Here is a 16,600-nt window from a genome sequence, read left to right as displayed (position 1 = left end):
AATCATAACTGTAAATGTGAATGGAATGAACTCTCCCAAAAAACAGAGATGGATAGCAGAATGGATTAGAAATCATAATCCTACAATATGCTGTTTACAAGAAACACACCTGAAACAGAGAGATACACACAAGGTAAAGGTAAAAGGCTGGAATAAAATATATCATGCCTCAGCTAAAGTAAAAAAAAGCAGGGGTAGCAATCCTTATCTCAGATAAAGCAAAGCAAAAATTGACCTAATTAAAAGAGATAAGGAAGGAAACTATATTCTGTTAAAAGGCACCATCGAGAATGAAGCAATATCATTACTTAACATATATGCACCAAGTGGTATAGCATCCAAATTCCTAGAGGAGAAGGTAAAGGAATTAGAGGAAGAAAGAGATAGCAAAACTATACTAGTGGGAGACCTTAATCTCCCCCTCTCTGAACTTGATAAATCCAACCTCAAAATAAACTAGAAAGAAGTTAAGGAGGTGAACAGAATATTAGAGAGGATAGGTATGATAGATCTCTGGAGAAAACTGAATGGGATAAAAAGGAATATACTTTCTTCTCAGCAGTTCATGGCACATACTCAAAAACCAACCATGTTCTAGGGCATAAAAACCTCACAATTCTATGCAGTAAGGCAGAAATATTAAATGCATCCTTCTCAGGTCATGATGCAATAAAAATTACATGCAATAAAGGGCCATGGAAAGACAGACTAAAAACTAATTGGAAATTAAACAATTTAATCCTAAAGAATGAGTGGGTCAAAGAAGAAATTATAGAAACAATCAGTAATTTCATTCAAGAGAATGATAATAATGAGACAACATACCAAAATTTGTGGCATGCATTAAAGGCAGTTCTTAGGGGAAGTTTTCTATCCCTGAGTTCATATGTGATTAAATTACAGAAAAGGGAGGTCAACGAATTGGGCATGCAATTGAAAAACCTAGAAAAAGAACAAATTCAAAATCCCCAATTAAATACTAAATTAGAAATATTGAAAACCAAAGGAGAGATTAATAAAATCAAAATTAAGACAACTATTGAATTAATAAATAAAACTAAGAGCTGGTTTTATGAAAAAAAAAAAACCCAACAAAATTGGTAGACCCTTAGTCAATATGATAAAAAAAAGAAAGAAGAAAACCAAATTAGGAGTATCAAAAATGAAAAGAGTGAATCTACCTCCAATGAAGAGGAAATCAAAACAATAATTAGGAATTATTTTTCCCAATTGTATGCACATAAATTTGACAATCTTAGGGAAATGGATGAATATTTACAAAAATGCAAGTTACCCAGATTAACTGAAGAGGAAGTAAATTACTTAAATAACCCCATCTCAGAAAAAGAAATGGAAAAAGCCATCAGTCAACTCCCTAGGAAAAAATCTCCAGGGCTAGATGGATTTCTAGTGAATTCTATCAAATATTTAAAGAACAATTGATTCCAATACTCTACAAACTATTTGGGAAAATTAATGAAGAAGGAGTACTACCAAATTCTTTTTATGACACAAATATGGTACTGATACCTAAATCAGGAAGAGATAAAACAGAGAAAGAAAATTATAGACCAATCTCCCTCATGAATATAGATGCAAAAATTCTAAATAAAATACTAGCCAAAAGATTACAGCAACTTATCTCAAGAACAATACACTTTGATCAGGTAGGATTTATTCTAGGAATGCAAGGATGGTTTAATATTAGGAAAACCATCAATATAATTGATCATATCAACAATAAAACTAGCAGAAACCACATGATCATCTCAATAAATGCAGAAAAGGCTTTTGACAAAATACAACATCCATTCCTATTAAAAACATTAGAAAGTATAAGAATAAATGAAGCCTGCCTTAAAATAATAGGTAGCATCTATTTAAAGCCATTAGCAAGTATTATATGTAATGGGGAGAAGCTAGAAGCATTTCCCATAAGATCAGGGGTGAAACAAGGGTGTCCACTATCACCCCTCTTACTCAATCTGGTACTAGAAATGTTAGCAGTAGCAATTAGAGAAGAAAAAGAAATCAAAGGAATAAAATTAGGCAAAGAAGAGACCAAGCTATCACTCTTTGCAGATGATATGATGATATACTTAGAGAATCCTAAAGAATCAAGTAAAAAACTACTTGAGACAATAAATAAATTTGGCAAAGTTGCAGGATATCAAATAAACCCACATAAATCCTCGGCATTCCTATATATTTCCAATGAAATTCAACAGCAAGAGATAGAAAGAGAAATCCCATTTAAAGTTTCTGCAGACATTATAAAATATTTGGCAATGTACCTGCCAAAACAAACCCAGGACCTATATGACCACAACTACAAAACACTTTTCACACAAATAAAGTCAGATCTAACTAATTGGAAAAATATCAATTGCTCATGGCCGGGTCGAGCTAATATAATAAAAATTATAATTTTACCTAAGTTAAATTATATATTTAGTGCCATACCAAAAAAACTGCTTTATAGAGCTAGAAAAAATAGTGACAAAATTCATTTGGAGGAATAAACGGTCCAGAATAGCAAGGGAATTAATGAAAAGAAATGCTAGGGAAGGTGGACTAGCAATACCAGGTTTCAATCTGTATTATAAAGCAGCAGTCATCAAAACTACTTGGTACTGGCTGAGGAATAGAGGAGTGGATCAATGGAATAGAATAGGCACATGAGATTCAGAAGTCAATGACTATGGTAATCTATTGTTTGACAAACCCCAAGATCCTAGTTTTTGGGATAAGAACTCACTATTTGACAAAAACTGCTAGAAAAACTGGAATATGGTATGGCAGAAACTGGGCACAGACCATTATCTAACACCACATACCAAAATCAAGTCTAAATGGGTGCATGATCTAGGTATAAAGGTTGATACTGTAAGCAGTCTCGGAAAACAAGGAATATTTTACCTGTCAGATTTGTGGAGAGGGAAAGACTTTATGACTAAACAAGAATTAGAGAACATTATAAAGTGTAAAATGGATAATTTTGACTACATGAAATTGAAAAGCTTCTGTACAAACAAAGCCAATGTAACCAAGATTAAGAGCGAGGTGGGAAATTGGGAAAGAATCTTTACAACCTATGTCTCTGACAAAGGACTCATTTCTAAAATATACAAAGAATTGAGTCAAATTTATAAGAATACAAGTCATTCCCCAATTGATAAATGGTCAAAGGAGATGAACAGGCAATTTTCAGAGAAAGAAATTAAAGATATCTATAAGCACATGAAGAAATGCTCTAAATCACTATTGATTAGAGAAATGCAAATCAAAACAACTCTGAGGTACCACCTCTCACCAGTCAGATTGGCTAAGATGACAAAACAGGAAAATGACAAATGCTGGAGAGGATGTGGGCAAATTGGAACACTAATGCATTGCTGGTGGAGTTGTGAACTGATCCAGCCTTTCTGGAGAGCAATTTGGAATTATGCCCAAAGGGCTATAAATAATTTCATATCCTTTGACCCAGCAATACCACTCCTAGGGTTATATCCCAGAGATCATAAAAGTGGGAGGAAGACCCATATGTACAAAAATGTTTATAGCAGCTCCTTTTGTGGTGGCAAAGAATTGGAAATTAAGGGGGTGCCCATCAATTGGGGAATGGCTGAACAAGATGTGGTATATGCATGTTATGGAATACTATTGTGCTATAAGAAACGAGGAGCAGATGGACTTCATATTTACCTAGAGAGGCTTATACAAACTGATGCTGAGTGAGAAGAGTAGAACCAGGAGAAATTTGTAGACAATTACAGACACAACGTATGTGTGATGACCAGCTTTGATAGGCTGGACTCTTCTCAGCAATGCAGTGATATAAGTCAATCCCAAAAAACTCATGATGAAGAGAAATGTGTGCATCCAGAGAAAGAACTAGAAAGAACTGAGTTTATAACCAGATGGAAGCAAAATACCTGATCTTTTTCCTTTTCTTGTTTGGTTTTATGTCCTCTTTACCATTTTTCATTCCATCTGATACAATCCATCTTTATAACCTGACTAATGTATAATGTGAAAGTATTTACAGATCCTATACTTGACTATATGCCGCTATGGGGGGGAGGGGAGTGAAGAGGACAAAATGTGAAACTCAAGGAATTGTGGAATTGAATCCTGTAAACTAAAAGTAAACAAATTGATTTAAAAAAAATTTAAAAATTAATAAAAAAGCAAACTAGTTCTCCTAAAAGCTGAGGAATCTGTTGCCAAGACCTGATTCACTCAGGGGCTTAGTTCAAGCTAACAAGCTGTTCACAAGTCACTTATTGAGGTCATACAGAACCCCCCCCCCCCCACCATGGAGAGTTGGGGCCCATGGGACTTAGTGAATGCCACAAAACCTCCCAAGTTACTACACTCTGCCCCGATGATCAGATACATTTCTATATGGAAATGACAGGGGCCATATTTAGCAGGTCTGAGTGTGGTATTATTGAGTAGAGGCAGTAAGGTAGTGCAGTAGATAGTGTTGGGTCTGGAGCTAGAAAGACCTGAGTTCTAATTCATCCTCAGACACTTAACTAGTTATGTGACCCTGACTGAGTCATTTGACCTCAATTTCCTCAAGTATAAAATAAAAATAAAAATAAAAATAGTACCTACCTCTCAAGGTTGTTGTGAGGACCAAATGAGATAATATTTATAAAGTTCCTAGTTCAGTGCCTGGTATAGAATAGATGCTTAATAAATATTTACTTTCTCTTCCCCTCTCTTTTTTCCCTTCTTCCTTCCCTCTCTCTCTTACTTTCTTCTCCTTTTTATGCCATGGCTAAATAAACCCCCTTTCATTAATTGCTGAACTACTTCCAAGTATCCCTCTCCTTTTGTTCCAATATTGGGATTAAACTACCAAGGGACCAGCTTGAGTCACCTTAACACCACTCGACGTGCTGCACTACATAGTTCTATTAAGGATCAACTATTACAAACACAGCTGTTACGTGCTTGAGTGATCACCTTCATTACTCCTGCCCTCCAAAAAAGCAGCCCGAGTCAGAGACTCTTTGGGGAGACTTAGGATCATTTTTTAGTTAGGTCTGACTCTTAGTGACCCCATTTGGGGTTTTCTTGGCAGATATTGGAGTGGTTTGCCATTTCCTTCTCTAGCTCATCTTACAGATATAGAAACTGAGGTAAGCAAGATTAAGTGACTTGCCTAGGTCACACAGTTATTAAGTGTCTGAGGCCAGATTTGAATTCAGGAAGATTGGAGTGGCTAGGTGGCACAATGAATAGAGCACTGGCCCTGGAGTCAGGAGGACCTGAGTTCAAATCTGGCCTCAGACACTTAACACTTACTAGCCGTGTGACCTTGGACAAGTCACTTAACCCAGTTGCCATACCTCCCCCATCCAAAAAGCAAAAAAAAAAATTTTTTTTTGAATTCAGGAGTTTATCCATGTATGGTTAGAAGGGATCTTAGAGATCATCCAATCCAACACCTTCATTTTACAGGTGAGGAAACTGAGACCCTGAAGATGTGAAGTGATCTGCCCAATGTTACACAGGTATTATTAAGTGGAAGAGCCAGCATGTGAGCCCAAGTACTCCGATTCCAAATACAGTGCTCTTCCCCTGCCAAGTATGTTTTTTACTACTCTTGGTTTACAACCCCAGCTCAAAAAACCTAGGGAAATACACGCATAGTCCTTAGTACACTGAAACAGACAGCTTTCATAATATAATAACAATTGTTAATTAACAATCATATATGAGTGGAAGTTTATTAAAATGAGGAAGACTAAAGAGAAATCTTGGAATGAATGAATCATCAAGAGTAACAAAGATGTGTTTCCTGATTATAACTCTTTCTCCCACAGCTACAGAGTCACAGTCTTGGTCCATAGCCCTCTGGCTACTCCCTAGGTTTGAACTTCCTGCCTTTCTTCAGGGCTCTATAATTCAAAGTCAAAGTTAGCAGCTATTTTTTTGAATTCTATAATCTGTTGATGTCTTATGCCTGTTATAGAATGAGTGAAAAGAAAAAAATGCCACACCTCTATCTTCCTCTAGTCTTCTGATTGATAGCACCCTATCTCAAAAGATTGCTTAGGTAATCTTACCCATCACTTTGCATATCCCTTGAGGGAGATGCTTTATTTTCCCTAGTTACCCAAATGTGAACAAATTTTACATCCTTCAGGGAGATGTACATGATTTTAACATTTGCATAGGAGGCACCTTGGAGGAGAAACTTTAAAGCAGAATCTTAGCTCACTAAGAACTGAATGCTTTTTATCATCAGAAAATAGAAGCACAGAAGAATTTTGTATTCAAAACACCTTTCAGATAATTCTCTCAAAAGAATTTGGCCTCACTATCCACACAGGGAAGACCAGTCAATGGAGAACATTTGTTGTCCAGACTCTGATTTCGTATGGACAGCCCATAGTGTTGGTTCAGGATTACATATTTCTTTTCTTTTTTTTTTTTGGAGGGGGGGAGGTAGGGCAATTGGGGTTAAGTGACTTGCCCAAGGTCACATGGATGGTAAGTGTTAAGTGCCTGAGGCCAGATCCTGAACTCAGGTCCTCTGGACTCCAGGGCCTATGCGCTATTCACTGCGCCACCTAGCTGCCCCAGGATTACATATTTCTTGAACAGTTATTGTGAGCAAAAATTGAATGGAAGGAGGATGATGGGATGGATCAATTGCATGTGAAGAATTTTTCAGAGCATTTGATGAGTCCAGCCTGTCACAGGGCCCGATGCACAGAAACCTCTTAATATATTATTTTTTCCTTCTTTTTCTCTAAAACAAAGGTTCATCTTTTTTGACATTAATAATTTTCCAGGAATGCTGTATATGTAAGAGTCCCCAAAAGAATACCACCCTATCCAAAGAATTAAAGATGCAGGTCCTTAAAATGGCAATTGCAGAAGTGGGAGGTCCACAGATATAGGACTATGCAAGTTTGGGGATTTCGGGATGTGTTGATTGGGTTTACTGAAAATTTTTCTCTTATTCTAATTTTTTAAAGTGGTGGACATGAGTAGCCTGTGTAATATTTCCAAGGGTATGCTAGTAAATGTTTAACAACCAGGCTCTCCGGGGGGAGGAAGGAGATGTATGCACACACTTTAGTATTTAATCAACATTATTATCACTTTCTTAATTCTAGACAATCAACAAAACAATAAATCAAGCCCTGATTTTTAGTAACTGCTGATTTCTGAGGAGGCAAATTGGTTGCACACAGTATAGGTATAGAGCTCTAGTCCTAGAGTCAGGAAGACCTGAATTCAAATTTGGCCTCAGGCACCTACCTACTGGCTGTGTGAAGAAGATTTCTGAGGTATAAAAGCTCGCAATGAAAATTTAGCAATTTAACATTTTACATTTAAAATATAAAATTTTAAAAATTTAACCACTAGAGCTGGCTTCAGCACCCATCTGAATATTATTGCAGGGTTGAAATAGCATAAAGGATATCAACAAATACATATATGTCTGGGAATGAAGATGATGATGATGATGAAGATGGTGATGATGAAGATGATGATGAAGCTACGTAGCTAGCACTGATATACTTTAAGGTTAGGAAAGCACTTTATATGTCTTCTCATTTGATCCTCACAACACTGTGAGACGGGTGCAGCTTTACAGATGAAGAAACTGGGGTTCAGAGAAGTGAAATGACTTTGTCATCATCACACAGCTAGAAAGTGTTTGAGGTTTGATTTGAATTCGGGTTCTTAGCTACCACTCATCCAAGAAGAGTGAGGAAAGAGCCTCCATACTCTACTGATATATCCTCACAATGTCAACAAATCTAGAAGAAAGCTTCCAGAATGGTGAGTGGACCCCCCTGTAGGATTCATGGGAGAACATATACGAGAGTGGCTGACTATGAGAAAGTGTGGATCAGTTGCAATCTACCCCCTCTAACCCCCCATTGATGGGATCACTCATCCATTGAAGTTTCTAAGATTCAAAATGAGAAACACAGCAAATGTCCAAGTACCAGCTACCAAAGTCTTTGCTTTTATTTGCAAGGCATTCCTTTACTAACACATTTTTCAGCAATTAACAAATTACTTTTAAGTAAAAGCAACTCTGTTAAGGAGGTCAAAGGTTTCATCCTGTACATTTTGAACAAAATTAAAGCAAGAAGTTGTTCAGAACAATGCTTCCCAGTTCTTCATATGCTATGGCACATTTACAAAGACCAGAAAAACCATCTATTCCAATGGCTTCAACTATGTAAACGAAAAGAAAAATAACAGCCACAAAACAAATGCAATTGAATGCTGTGAAATTATAATGACTCAATTTGGCTCCAGAGAAGAAATCTAAGAAGACATTTTCCCATACTTCTTTGCAGAAGTGGGAGGTCCACAGATGTAGGACTACGCAAGTTTAGGGGTTTTGGGATGTGTTGATTGGGTTTACTGCAAAAATTTCTCTTATTCTAATTTTTAAAAATCATTCTAAGGGATAACTTTCTAGGATAGGAGAAGAAAAAGATACAGGAGGAAACGAAAGTTATATAAAAGCAAAACATGCCAATAAAATCTATTAAAAACAAATGGGTAACTACAAGGAAGAGCTAGTAGGTAGAGAAGAAAGATGCAAGCTAAATAGCAAATTAATGTGGATAAATATTGAATTAGGTTTTCAAACCAGTCATCAGTGAACTGCCTTTTCTTCAATTTAATTGCACACAGGCAAGGAACATTTCTTTGAATTAACCATCTTGGCCTATATGTTTATACAATGTCATTTAACTGTCCATTCTTGGCTAGCAACCATCTATACTACTATTAAGATTGGCTAATCGCTATCATCTTTCAATGAACACAAAGAAAACCTAAGGCTCACTCTGACCAAAGAATTCTGCACACCTTCCCCCACAAAAGGCAAATACCTCCATTACATTCCTATAGAAATTTTTAAAATCCAGTATTTCTTACCTAGATATAAAAAATTTGGTTTACAAAAGCCTACTGATTCTCCTCTGAAGTGTTCCCAAATATAAAGTCTTTTTATTGTGTTGAAAATAATGGAAAGAGTGTAACTTTTTTTTAAAGAAAACAACTAGATAGCTGTGGAGTCAGAAAGTGCTCCCCAGAAATTATATTGTGAGTAATTCTACGTACAGGTACAAAGCTGAATCTCACGGTGTCTTCTTATAAAAGATTAAGCTACATACATACATACATGCATATATACATACATAAATGAATAAATAAATAACCAAACCTGAGTAAAAAGAAAAAAAATTTCTAATAGAGAATTTTATAACAATTGTCTTATTCAATAATTAACCTATTATTCTAGATTTTCACACACTTTCTTGTCTTTTGAAACTATGATCAGAGTATCTAGAAATAAGATTCTATTAAAAACAGTACCATGTATTTTCTTCATCTCTCCTCTATTATCACCACTGAGTAGAGGGAAATAGAGTGATTAAGTTTATAGACTCTCTGGCCCAATTAATTTTCTATGGTTTTTAGGCAGTGCTATAGAGAGCTTAAAAATAGCCCCTATAAACTTCTACTCTCAAGTATCTATACTTCTGAAAGGGAGATATGGTGTTGATAATCCAATAATGCAGAAGAAAAAAAGTTTCTGTTGGGCTATAAAGTATTTGATATGAATGTTTTATAGTATTTTTCTTTTAGTTGTGAATTGATATTATAGTTATAACGAATCACTAGGCTTCTGTCTAATATGCAGGAAGAACAACCAATATTAAAATTGCCTTAAATTCCCTTAGGTCTTATTATCCAGGTAATGAAAATTGGCCCTGGAGTGTATCTCAGTAATGAGAGATAACTGGCTGGAAATTAACAATGTGTGATGGGTAATTCACAAATTATCCTATCATCCATGCACAAATAATTGACAGTTGATTTACAACACTGTTACTACAGTACTGTTTTAAAAATTCACACAAAATATATTTCCATATTAGCCATTTTGCAAAATATCACATAAGAAAAATAAAGAAAGTAAAAAATGTTTTGCATGACTTTACATGTATAATTGATATATTGCTTACCTTTTTAAGGGGTGGGGGAGAGGCAGGAGAAAGAGAATCTAAAACTCAAAATTTTTTAAAGCGAATGTTAAAATTTTTTACCTGTAATTGGGAAATCATTAATGAAATAAATGAAAATGTTTTAAAAATTCATACCAATCAGTTTGATATTGTTGTCTTCATCTAGCAGCAAATTTTCTATCTTCAAGTCTCTGAAATAAACAAAATTGAAGAATATTTTGTTTGAGAATAACTAGTTATATATTAACATTGCCCAAAAACAAATAAACTGCTTCAATAATATTTTTAGCTATCACTAGATTTTTCTTCTGAAGTTTGCTCAATCATGGAAGACATAAAGTGGTAAAATTCTAGGTTAAATTATATATATACTCTCTAGGACTTCTATGAAGCAAGAGGACCAAGAGAGAAGGAAGGGGCTTTCTGAAAGAGCTAGAACTTAGGGTGCCAGGGAAGATAACTGTATTTGAACAGGCAAAAGAGGAAGAACTGAGCATTCTAGGAAAGGGAAACTGAACAAAAGCAAAGAAGTAGAGAAGAGAACTTTTATGTTTGTAGGAGATCTGCCTGAAGGGTAGGAATGAGAGCAAAGGGTTAAGAAAGTTAGAAATACACCACTTAATCCAATCATCCTTCCCATGTTAGTTGCTCAGAGGCCAAAGGTGGTCCACCAAATGGCAGGTGGCCCTGCTTTCATGTGGTCCTCTTAGAATTATACATTCAAATTTAGAATCCCAAGGGTGATTAACAAATTCCTTTCAGCATAGAACAAATATGCTAATTGGCCACTTGGATGGGTAGAGACATCTGTGTTTACATCTGCATCTAGTGAATAGAAAAGAATCACTGAGCCCCTACCCACTCTATGTACATATTTCTTTATGGGGGAGGAAGGAAAGATATGTGCTTTCCCTTTTAAAGGGCAATTTTAATTTCCCCTCCAAAATCAAAAACTTAAGTTTAAAAAAATAAGTTAAACACTAGTAAAAACAGAATTCTATGAAAACTGGTTATAAAGTAGGAGTACTATATGTTGCCAAAGGAAGGAAACATAGTTTGTATGAGTTAGTTGCCTTCTCCAAATATATTCCAGCTGAAAGCTCTGAGAAGAATGACTGCAATTTTGAAAAACTGAAGGAAATATTTAATATATGGAAAAGGAGAGAGATGGCAAACAGAATAAGATAAAAAAGAGCAAGATTACTAAATTCAATAAAGAAAAAATTTGGTGAAAGCAGGCCTACAGAAAGGATCAAACAGGAGCACAGAGACAATTAAAATAATGGGATGGACAAGAGATTCATCATCTTAAAGTTTTCTATACCTGCTAGATTAAAAGAAGAAAATATTTAAAAGAAATAATGTAATATTTTTTAAAAAAAGAAAAACATCAAAGGCCAATGGAATAAATAGTAAAATCATGTTATCAGAATTAAATATAAATGTAAAAATAAGCCCACTGAAAATAATGTCATAGGTGCTTTTATGGACAGCACAGACAGACCTGGTTAATACAGGTCATTTAGCAATTTGATGCCCACACATTAATGTTCTCCAAAGACTTGAGAAATAACCAATCTTAGAACTGTCCTAGTGTGCTAGTGATTTGCTGACTCAAAGCTATGTTAGCTTGATCCCAATCAGCGTGGTCTCGTGAAAGTAAAATTTGATCGCTTTTGGCTTTCTGTATTTCCCTTCAGTTTTATTTTTTTATAATTTCCCTATGTAACACCTGTTTCAAAAGGCTCTCCCACAGAGTCCACAGTATCTCTAAAAGCCAAATGGAATGCAATGCATGTATTAGGTTAAAGCCAAAAGCTTTGCCAGATTCAGTTCAATTCAACAAATATTTTTTAAGCAATTTATGCTATCAGTTTGGAATTACAGTTCTGTCACTGAATGAGGTCTTTTCCCTATGGAATCAAAGAGTGTATATTTTTATCTTTATCTATGAGGATCTATGAGATGAACTATGAGGAGAGAAAGAAAAAAGGTGAGAAGAAACTTCTTGCTAAAATTGTCAACTGTTACACTAAGAAGAGACTTTAAAAAGAAAATTCTGTGAGAACTAAGTGTGGTAAAAGAGAGTGTTTTCTTGTCATGGTTGGAGAGAAACTAGAGAAGAGATAAAAGAAGTGGGGAGCTTTTTGGATGAAGCTGTTTTCAATTGATCTTTAAAAAGATTTTAAAGAAGACTTAACTTGGTATTTGAGAGAGACTAAATGATATGGAACTGTGTGTAAGTGAAGAGAAGTCATTTGTCATAGTGAAGATTTGAGGTATTGGTTGCTATAATCTTATAGACAAAATATTATAGATAATTATCTTCGTTACTATTTACCTCATTTGTTAATTTAGATTTAAATATATTCGGTTATTTAGATGTTTAAACATAGGAGAGAAAAGATTTAAAATAAAAGAAAGTAAGTATTATTAGGAAAGAATGTTTCTAGTTTATTAAATAATATTTAATTTGCTCAGGGTGAGGATTCATGATAATTAATCAATGAGAAAAGTTGTATTTTATTAGAAAGAAAATACCCAAGAATATCTCTGGATTAATCTAAAGCTCAAAATAAGAAGATTAAATATGAGAAAGAATCAACTAGCAGGTTGAAGGGTGTTATGGGAATGGGAATCTAAGATCTTCTCTGCCCCTAGGCCCTTTGATAGGCTTAAGTGACTCTGGGAACCTTCCTAGATTTGAAAATATACTCTGCCCCCAATAGATGAATGTGGTCACATGGAGCCTGTGGCAGGAGGCTTGTTTTTCAGGAATGCCCACACCTTGTTGCTTTGTGATTGGGCAGTGGGTCAAGAGGCTTGAGAAGAGGATTCTCTGATCCAGGAGAAGGCTATATATACTCTGATGTGAGGTTTTGTTTTGGGGCTCACTTTGAGAAGAGTTGTGTGATTTGACCAGATGAGACTCTGGGCAGCTGTTGAGACCCTGGGCTTTGAAAACCCAGATGTTGGTGCTTCCCTCTCTGGTAACTGGCTGGGATTGGATGTAATGGTCAGACAGCTAGAAGCCTGTCTGCTGATTTGTTTCTCTGTCTTCTTGTAACTTCTGCCTGCAACTTGTTTGTATTCTCTGAAGTTTGGGGTGCTGATCTTTTTCCCCTGAACTAGGTAAATGACATATGTTTGATTAAAGGAAGATTGTTAACTCATTTTGAGTTGCTTTCCTTTAGGAAAGCAGATCTAAGAACCTGTGTTGGCAGCCACCCTGGAAATGCTGGGGTGCTTGCTGTACATACCTACAAATGTATGGTCAACCCTGTAAACTATCTTTTTTGATTACTATTTCCTCCCCAAACCAGACTTCTCAATGCTTTTAAAAAGTTGACTTAAGATTATTTTTTCTTCTTGAAGATGAATGCTTCAGGAGGATATTATAGCCAATGCTTAATTCCAATGAAATCTTTTTGGACTCTACCCAGAGTCCAACCAAATGCAAATTTATTTCAGCAGACAAACTGAGCCTCCTATCCATCTGTGATACAATGATTTCTGAGGCTCAGAATTATGATCCAGAGGTCTTAAAATACTTTATGGAAAATAAGAGAAAGATTAAATTGTGTTGTGCATTGTATTGTTTTCTAATTACTAAAAATGACAGTTAACTAAAGTGTTGACTTGCTTGGCACACAGTAGGAGTTTAAAATGTTTTTTGACTGAGCAAAATACCTTGTGTTTCTCTGATACTATTTTTTTTGGAGGGGGGAAGGCAGGGCAATTGGGGTTAAGTGACTTGCCCAAGGTCACACAGCTAGTAAGTGTTAAATTTCAGAGGCCAGATTTGAACTCAGGTCCTCCTGATTCCAAGGCCGGTGCTCTATTCACTGTGCCATTTGGCTGCCCCCGTTTCTCTGATGCTTATATCTGATAGCTTATCAAATCAACATCTTACTGAGCAAAAATTTTTGTTTTAAGGATCATTTTTTTATAGTTTATCTTTCATTCTAAATCTGTACCTCCTCCAAACTTCTCTATTTTTCTTGTAGGTGACACTAATCTCTAGGTCACCCAGGCTTGAAACCTCAGAATCATTAGACTCTTTTTTTAAAAATTAAATTTTATTTTATTTTCAGATTTGCATTCTTTCCCTCTTACCTCCTACCACTTTGAGAAAGCAAGAAAAACAAAAACCATTACAAACATGTGCAGTCAAGTAAAACAAATTCCCACACTGGCCATATCCAAAGTGAGAGAAGGGGGGAATTTCTGAATCTGCAAGCTGAATTCATTGCCTCTTCATCAAAAGGTGGTAGTTTCACTCTGAATAGTCAGGAACTGTGATTGATCATTGTGTTGAATAGAGTCCCTACGTTTTTCTAAATAATTTGTCTTCATAATATTGCTGTTAATTATATGAGTTATTATTCTGGTTCTCCTCATTTCATTTTTCATCAGTTCATACAAGTCTTCCCAGGTTTCTGTAAAACCATTTTTTTCATCATTTCCAACAGCACAATAGCATTCCATCACAAACATATACCATGACTTGTTCAGTCAGTCTTCAATGAATGGGTACCCCCTTACTTCCTAGTTCTTTGTCACTGCAAAAAGAGATGCTATAAATATTTTGTAGAAATGGGTACTTTTCTCTTGTTTTGATCTCTTTCAAGTACAAACCTAGTAGTGTTATCACTGGGTCAAAAAGTATGCACAATTTAGTAATTTGTGTGGGGGTGATAATTTATAGTTCCAGGGACAGTACATTAATGTACTTTCCCCACCCCACTCCCACCCCCTCTTGCATTTGTCATTTTCCTTTTATGTTAGTCTGATGGGTGTGAGGTAGAGCTACAGAGTTGTTTTAATGTGCATTTCTCTAATTATTATTAGTGACTTAGAGAATTTTTCATATGATTAATAATAGCTTGTATTGTTTCCTCTAAAAACTACCTGTTCATAACCTTTGACCAGTTATCAAATAGGGAGTCATTAAATTCTCTTTTCTTTCACTACTCATATCCAATCATTTGTGAGGTCCTATAAATTCTGTCTCTACAACACTGTTCACAACCGTCCCCTTCTTTAGATATTTAGTGTCCAAGTCTTCTTATCCCAACTTGCCTAGACTATAGTGACGATCTCCTACCTGAACTTTCTACCTCCAAACTCTTCCCCTCTCCAATCTGACTTTTACACAGCTACCATAATACCCACTTTCTAGTCTACAGGTCTGACCATGTCACTTTCTGGCTCCAAAATCTTTTTTCGTTTTATTGTTGCTGAGTCATTGCAGTTGTGTCTGACTCTTTGTGACCCCATTTTGGGGTTTTCTTGACAAATATATTGAAGTAGTTTGTCATTTCCCTCTCCAGCTCATTTTACAGATGAGGAAATTGAGGCAAACAGGGTTGCCCAGAGTCACACAGCTAGTAAATGTCTGAGGCCAAATTTGAACTCATGAAGATGAGTCTTCTTGATTCCAAGCCCAGGGCTCTATTCACTGTACCACCTGGCTGCCCTTTTTGCTAGTTCTCTCTTGCTTATAGGATAAAACACAAATTCTAAGGAGTCCTACACAATCAAAATGCACTCTACCTTTCCAGGATCATTTCCTATTACTTCAAGTACTCTATGTTCTAGCTCTCCCCCCTAAATTTAACACGATGTCTCCTACTTTGGTGAATTCATAAAGACTGTCCCCCGTTCCTGGAATGTACTCCCACCTAATCTCCACTTTTCAGAATCTTTCTCTGTCTTTAATGGTCAACTCAGAGGCCACTACCTCATGAAGATGTCCATCATCACCCCAGCTAAAAACAGCATCTTCCTTCTTACTCCAATTTCTTGGACCATGTTATTTGGTTCTTTCTTTTGCCTCTGTAACATTTGACTTTGTTTTACAATTATCTAGCAATGTCTCTAGTATCACATAAGCTCTTTCTAAGGGTGGGAACTATATAATTTTTTTTATCTTCATATCCTGAGCACCTAGCTTAAGTGTTCTAGGCAGCTAAGTGGTGCAGTGGGTAGGGTCCTAGACCAGGAATCAGGAAGATCAACAGTTCAGACATTTACTAGATATGCATGACCCTGGGCAAGTCACTTAACCACTGTTTGCTTCAGTTTCCTCATCTGTAAAATGGGGAATAGCATTCATCTCTCCATGATTTTGTGAGGATAAAGTGAAGCAATATTCATTAAGTACTTTGCAAAGCTTTGAGGTGCTGTATAAATGATAGCTATTATTAAAATTTGTTTAACTGAATTAAAGTGAATTTATGGGAAGGAAGATGCATTTGGGGCAAATATTTCAAAGGGACAGAAATAATCAGGCCAGCCATTTAAAACAAAAGCTTCTTCACCCAGCGGCCTTCACACTTGCTTGTTTCTGTTCTTTCTATCCCTAATCCTTGCTGACATACTCCCAGGTGGAGACTGGATAGAGTTAATCCTCCTCCTTCACCTCGCCCATGGCCATGCTCAAGTACCAGGGGGATTTATGTGGCAAAATGAGTGTAGATGGGCCCAGCAGCTGTTCCATGGTCTCAGTCATGATCTTCCTGGGAAGTGAATAATGAGAACTAGGAGGGACGAGCAGAGATAATGAGAGT

General features: G+C 36.0%; 1 protein-coding gene across 1 annotated transcript in view; it reads right to left on the bottom strand.

Annotated features, from left to right (window-relative positions):
- Positions 1-16,600, bottom strand: part of HUNK (hormonally up-regulated Neu-associated kinase) — a 148,901-nt gene that overhangs the window by 67,837 nt on the left and 64,464 nt on the right. Inside the window, exon 3 of the mRNA XM_069074894.1 lies at positions 10,164-10,219. Coding sequence (XP_068930995.1) covers positions 10,164-10,219 — 56 coding nt within the window. The remainder of the gene's footprint in view (positions 1-10,163; positions 10,220-16,600) is intronic.

Source organism: Petaurus breviceps, unplaced genomic scaffold, assembly GCF_028583685.1.
Source record: "Petaurus breviceps papuanus isolate PSGF00001 unplaced genomic scaffold, PetGlider_PUasm1.0 90897, whole genome shotgun sequence".
Classification (NCBI taxonomy): domain Eukaryota; kingdom Metazoa; phylum Chordata; class Mammalia; order Diprotodontia; family Petauridae; genus Petaurus; species Petaurus breviceps.
Note: the sequence above shows the minus strand (reverse complement) of the source record. Positions and strands in the feature narration are given on the sequence as shown.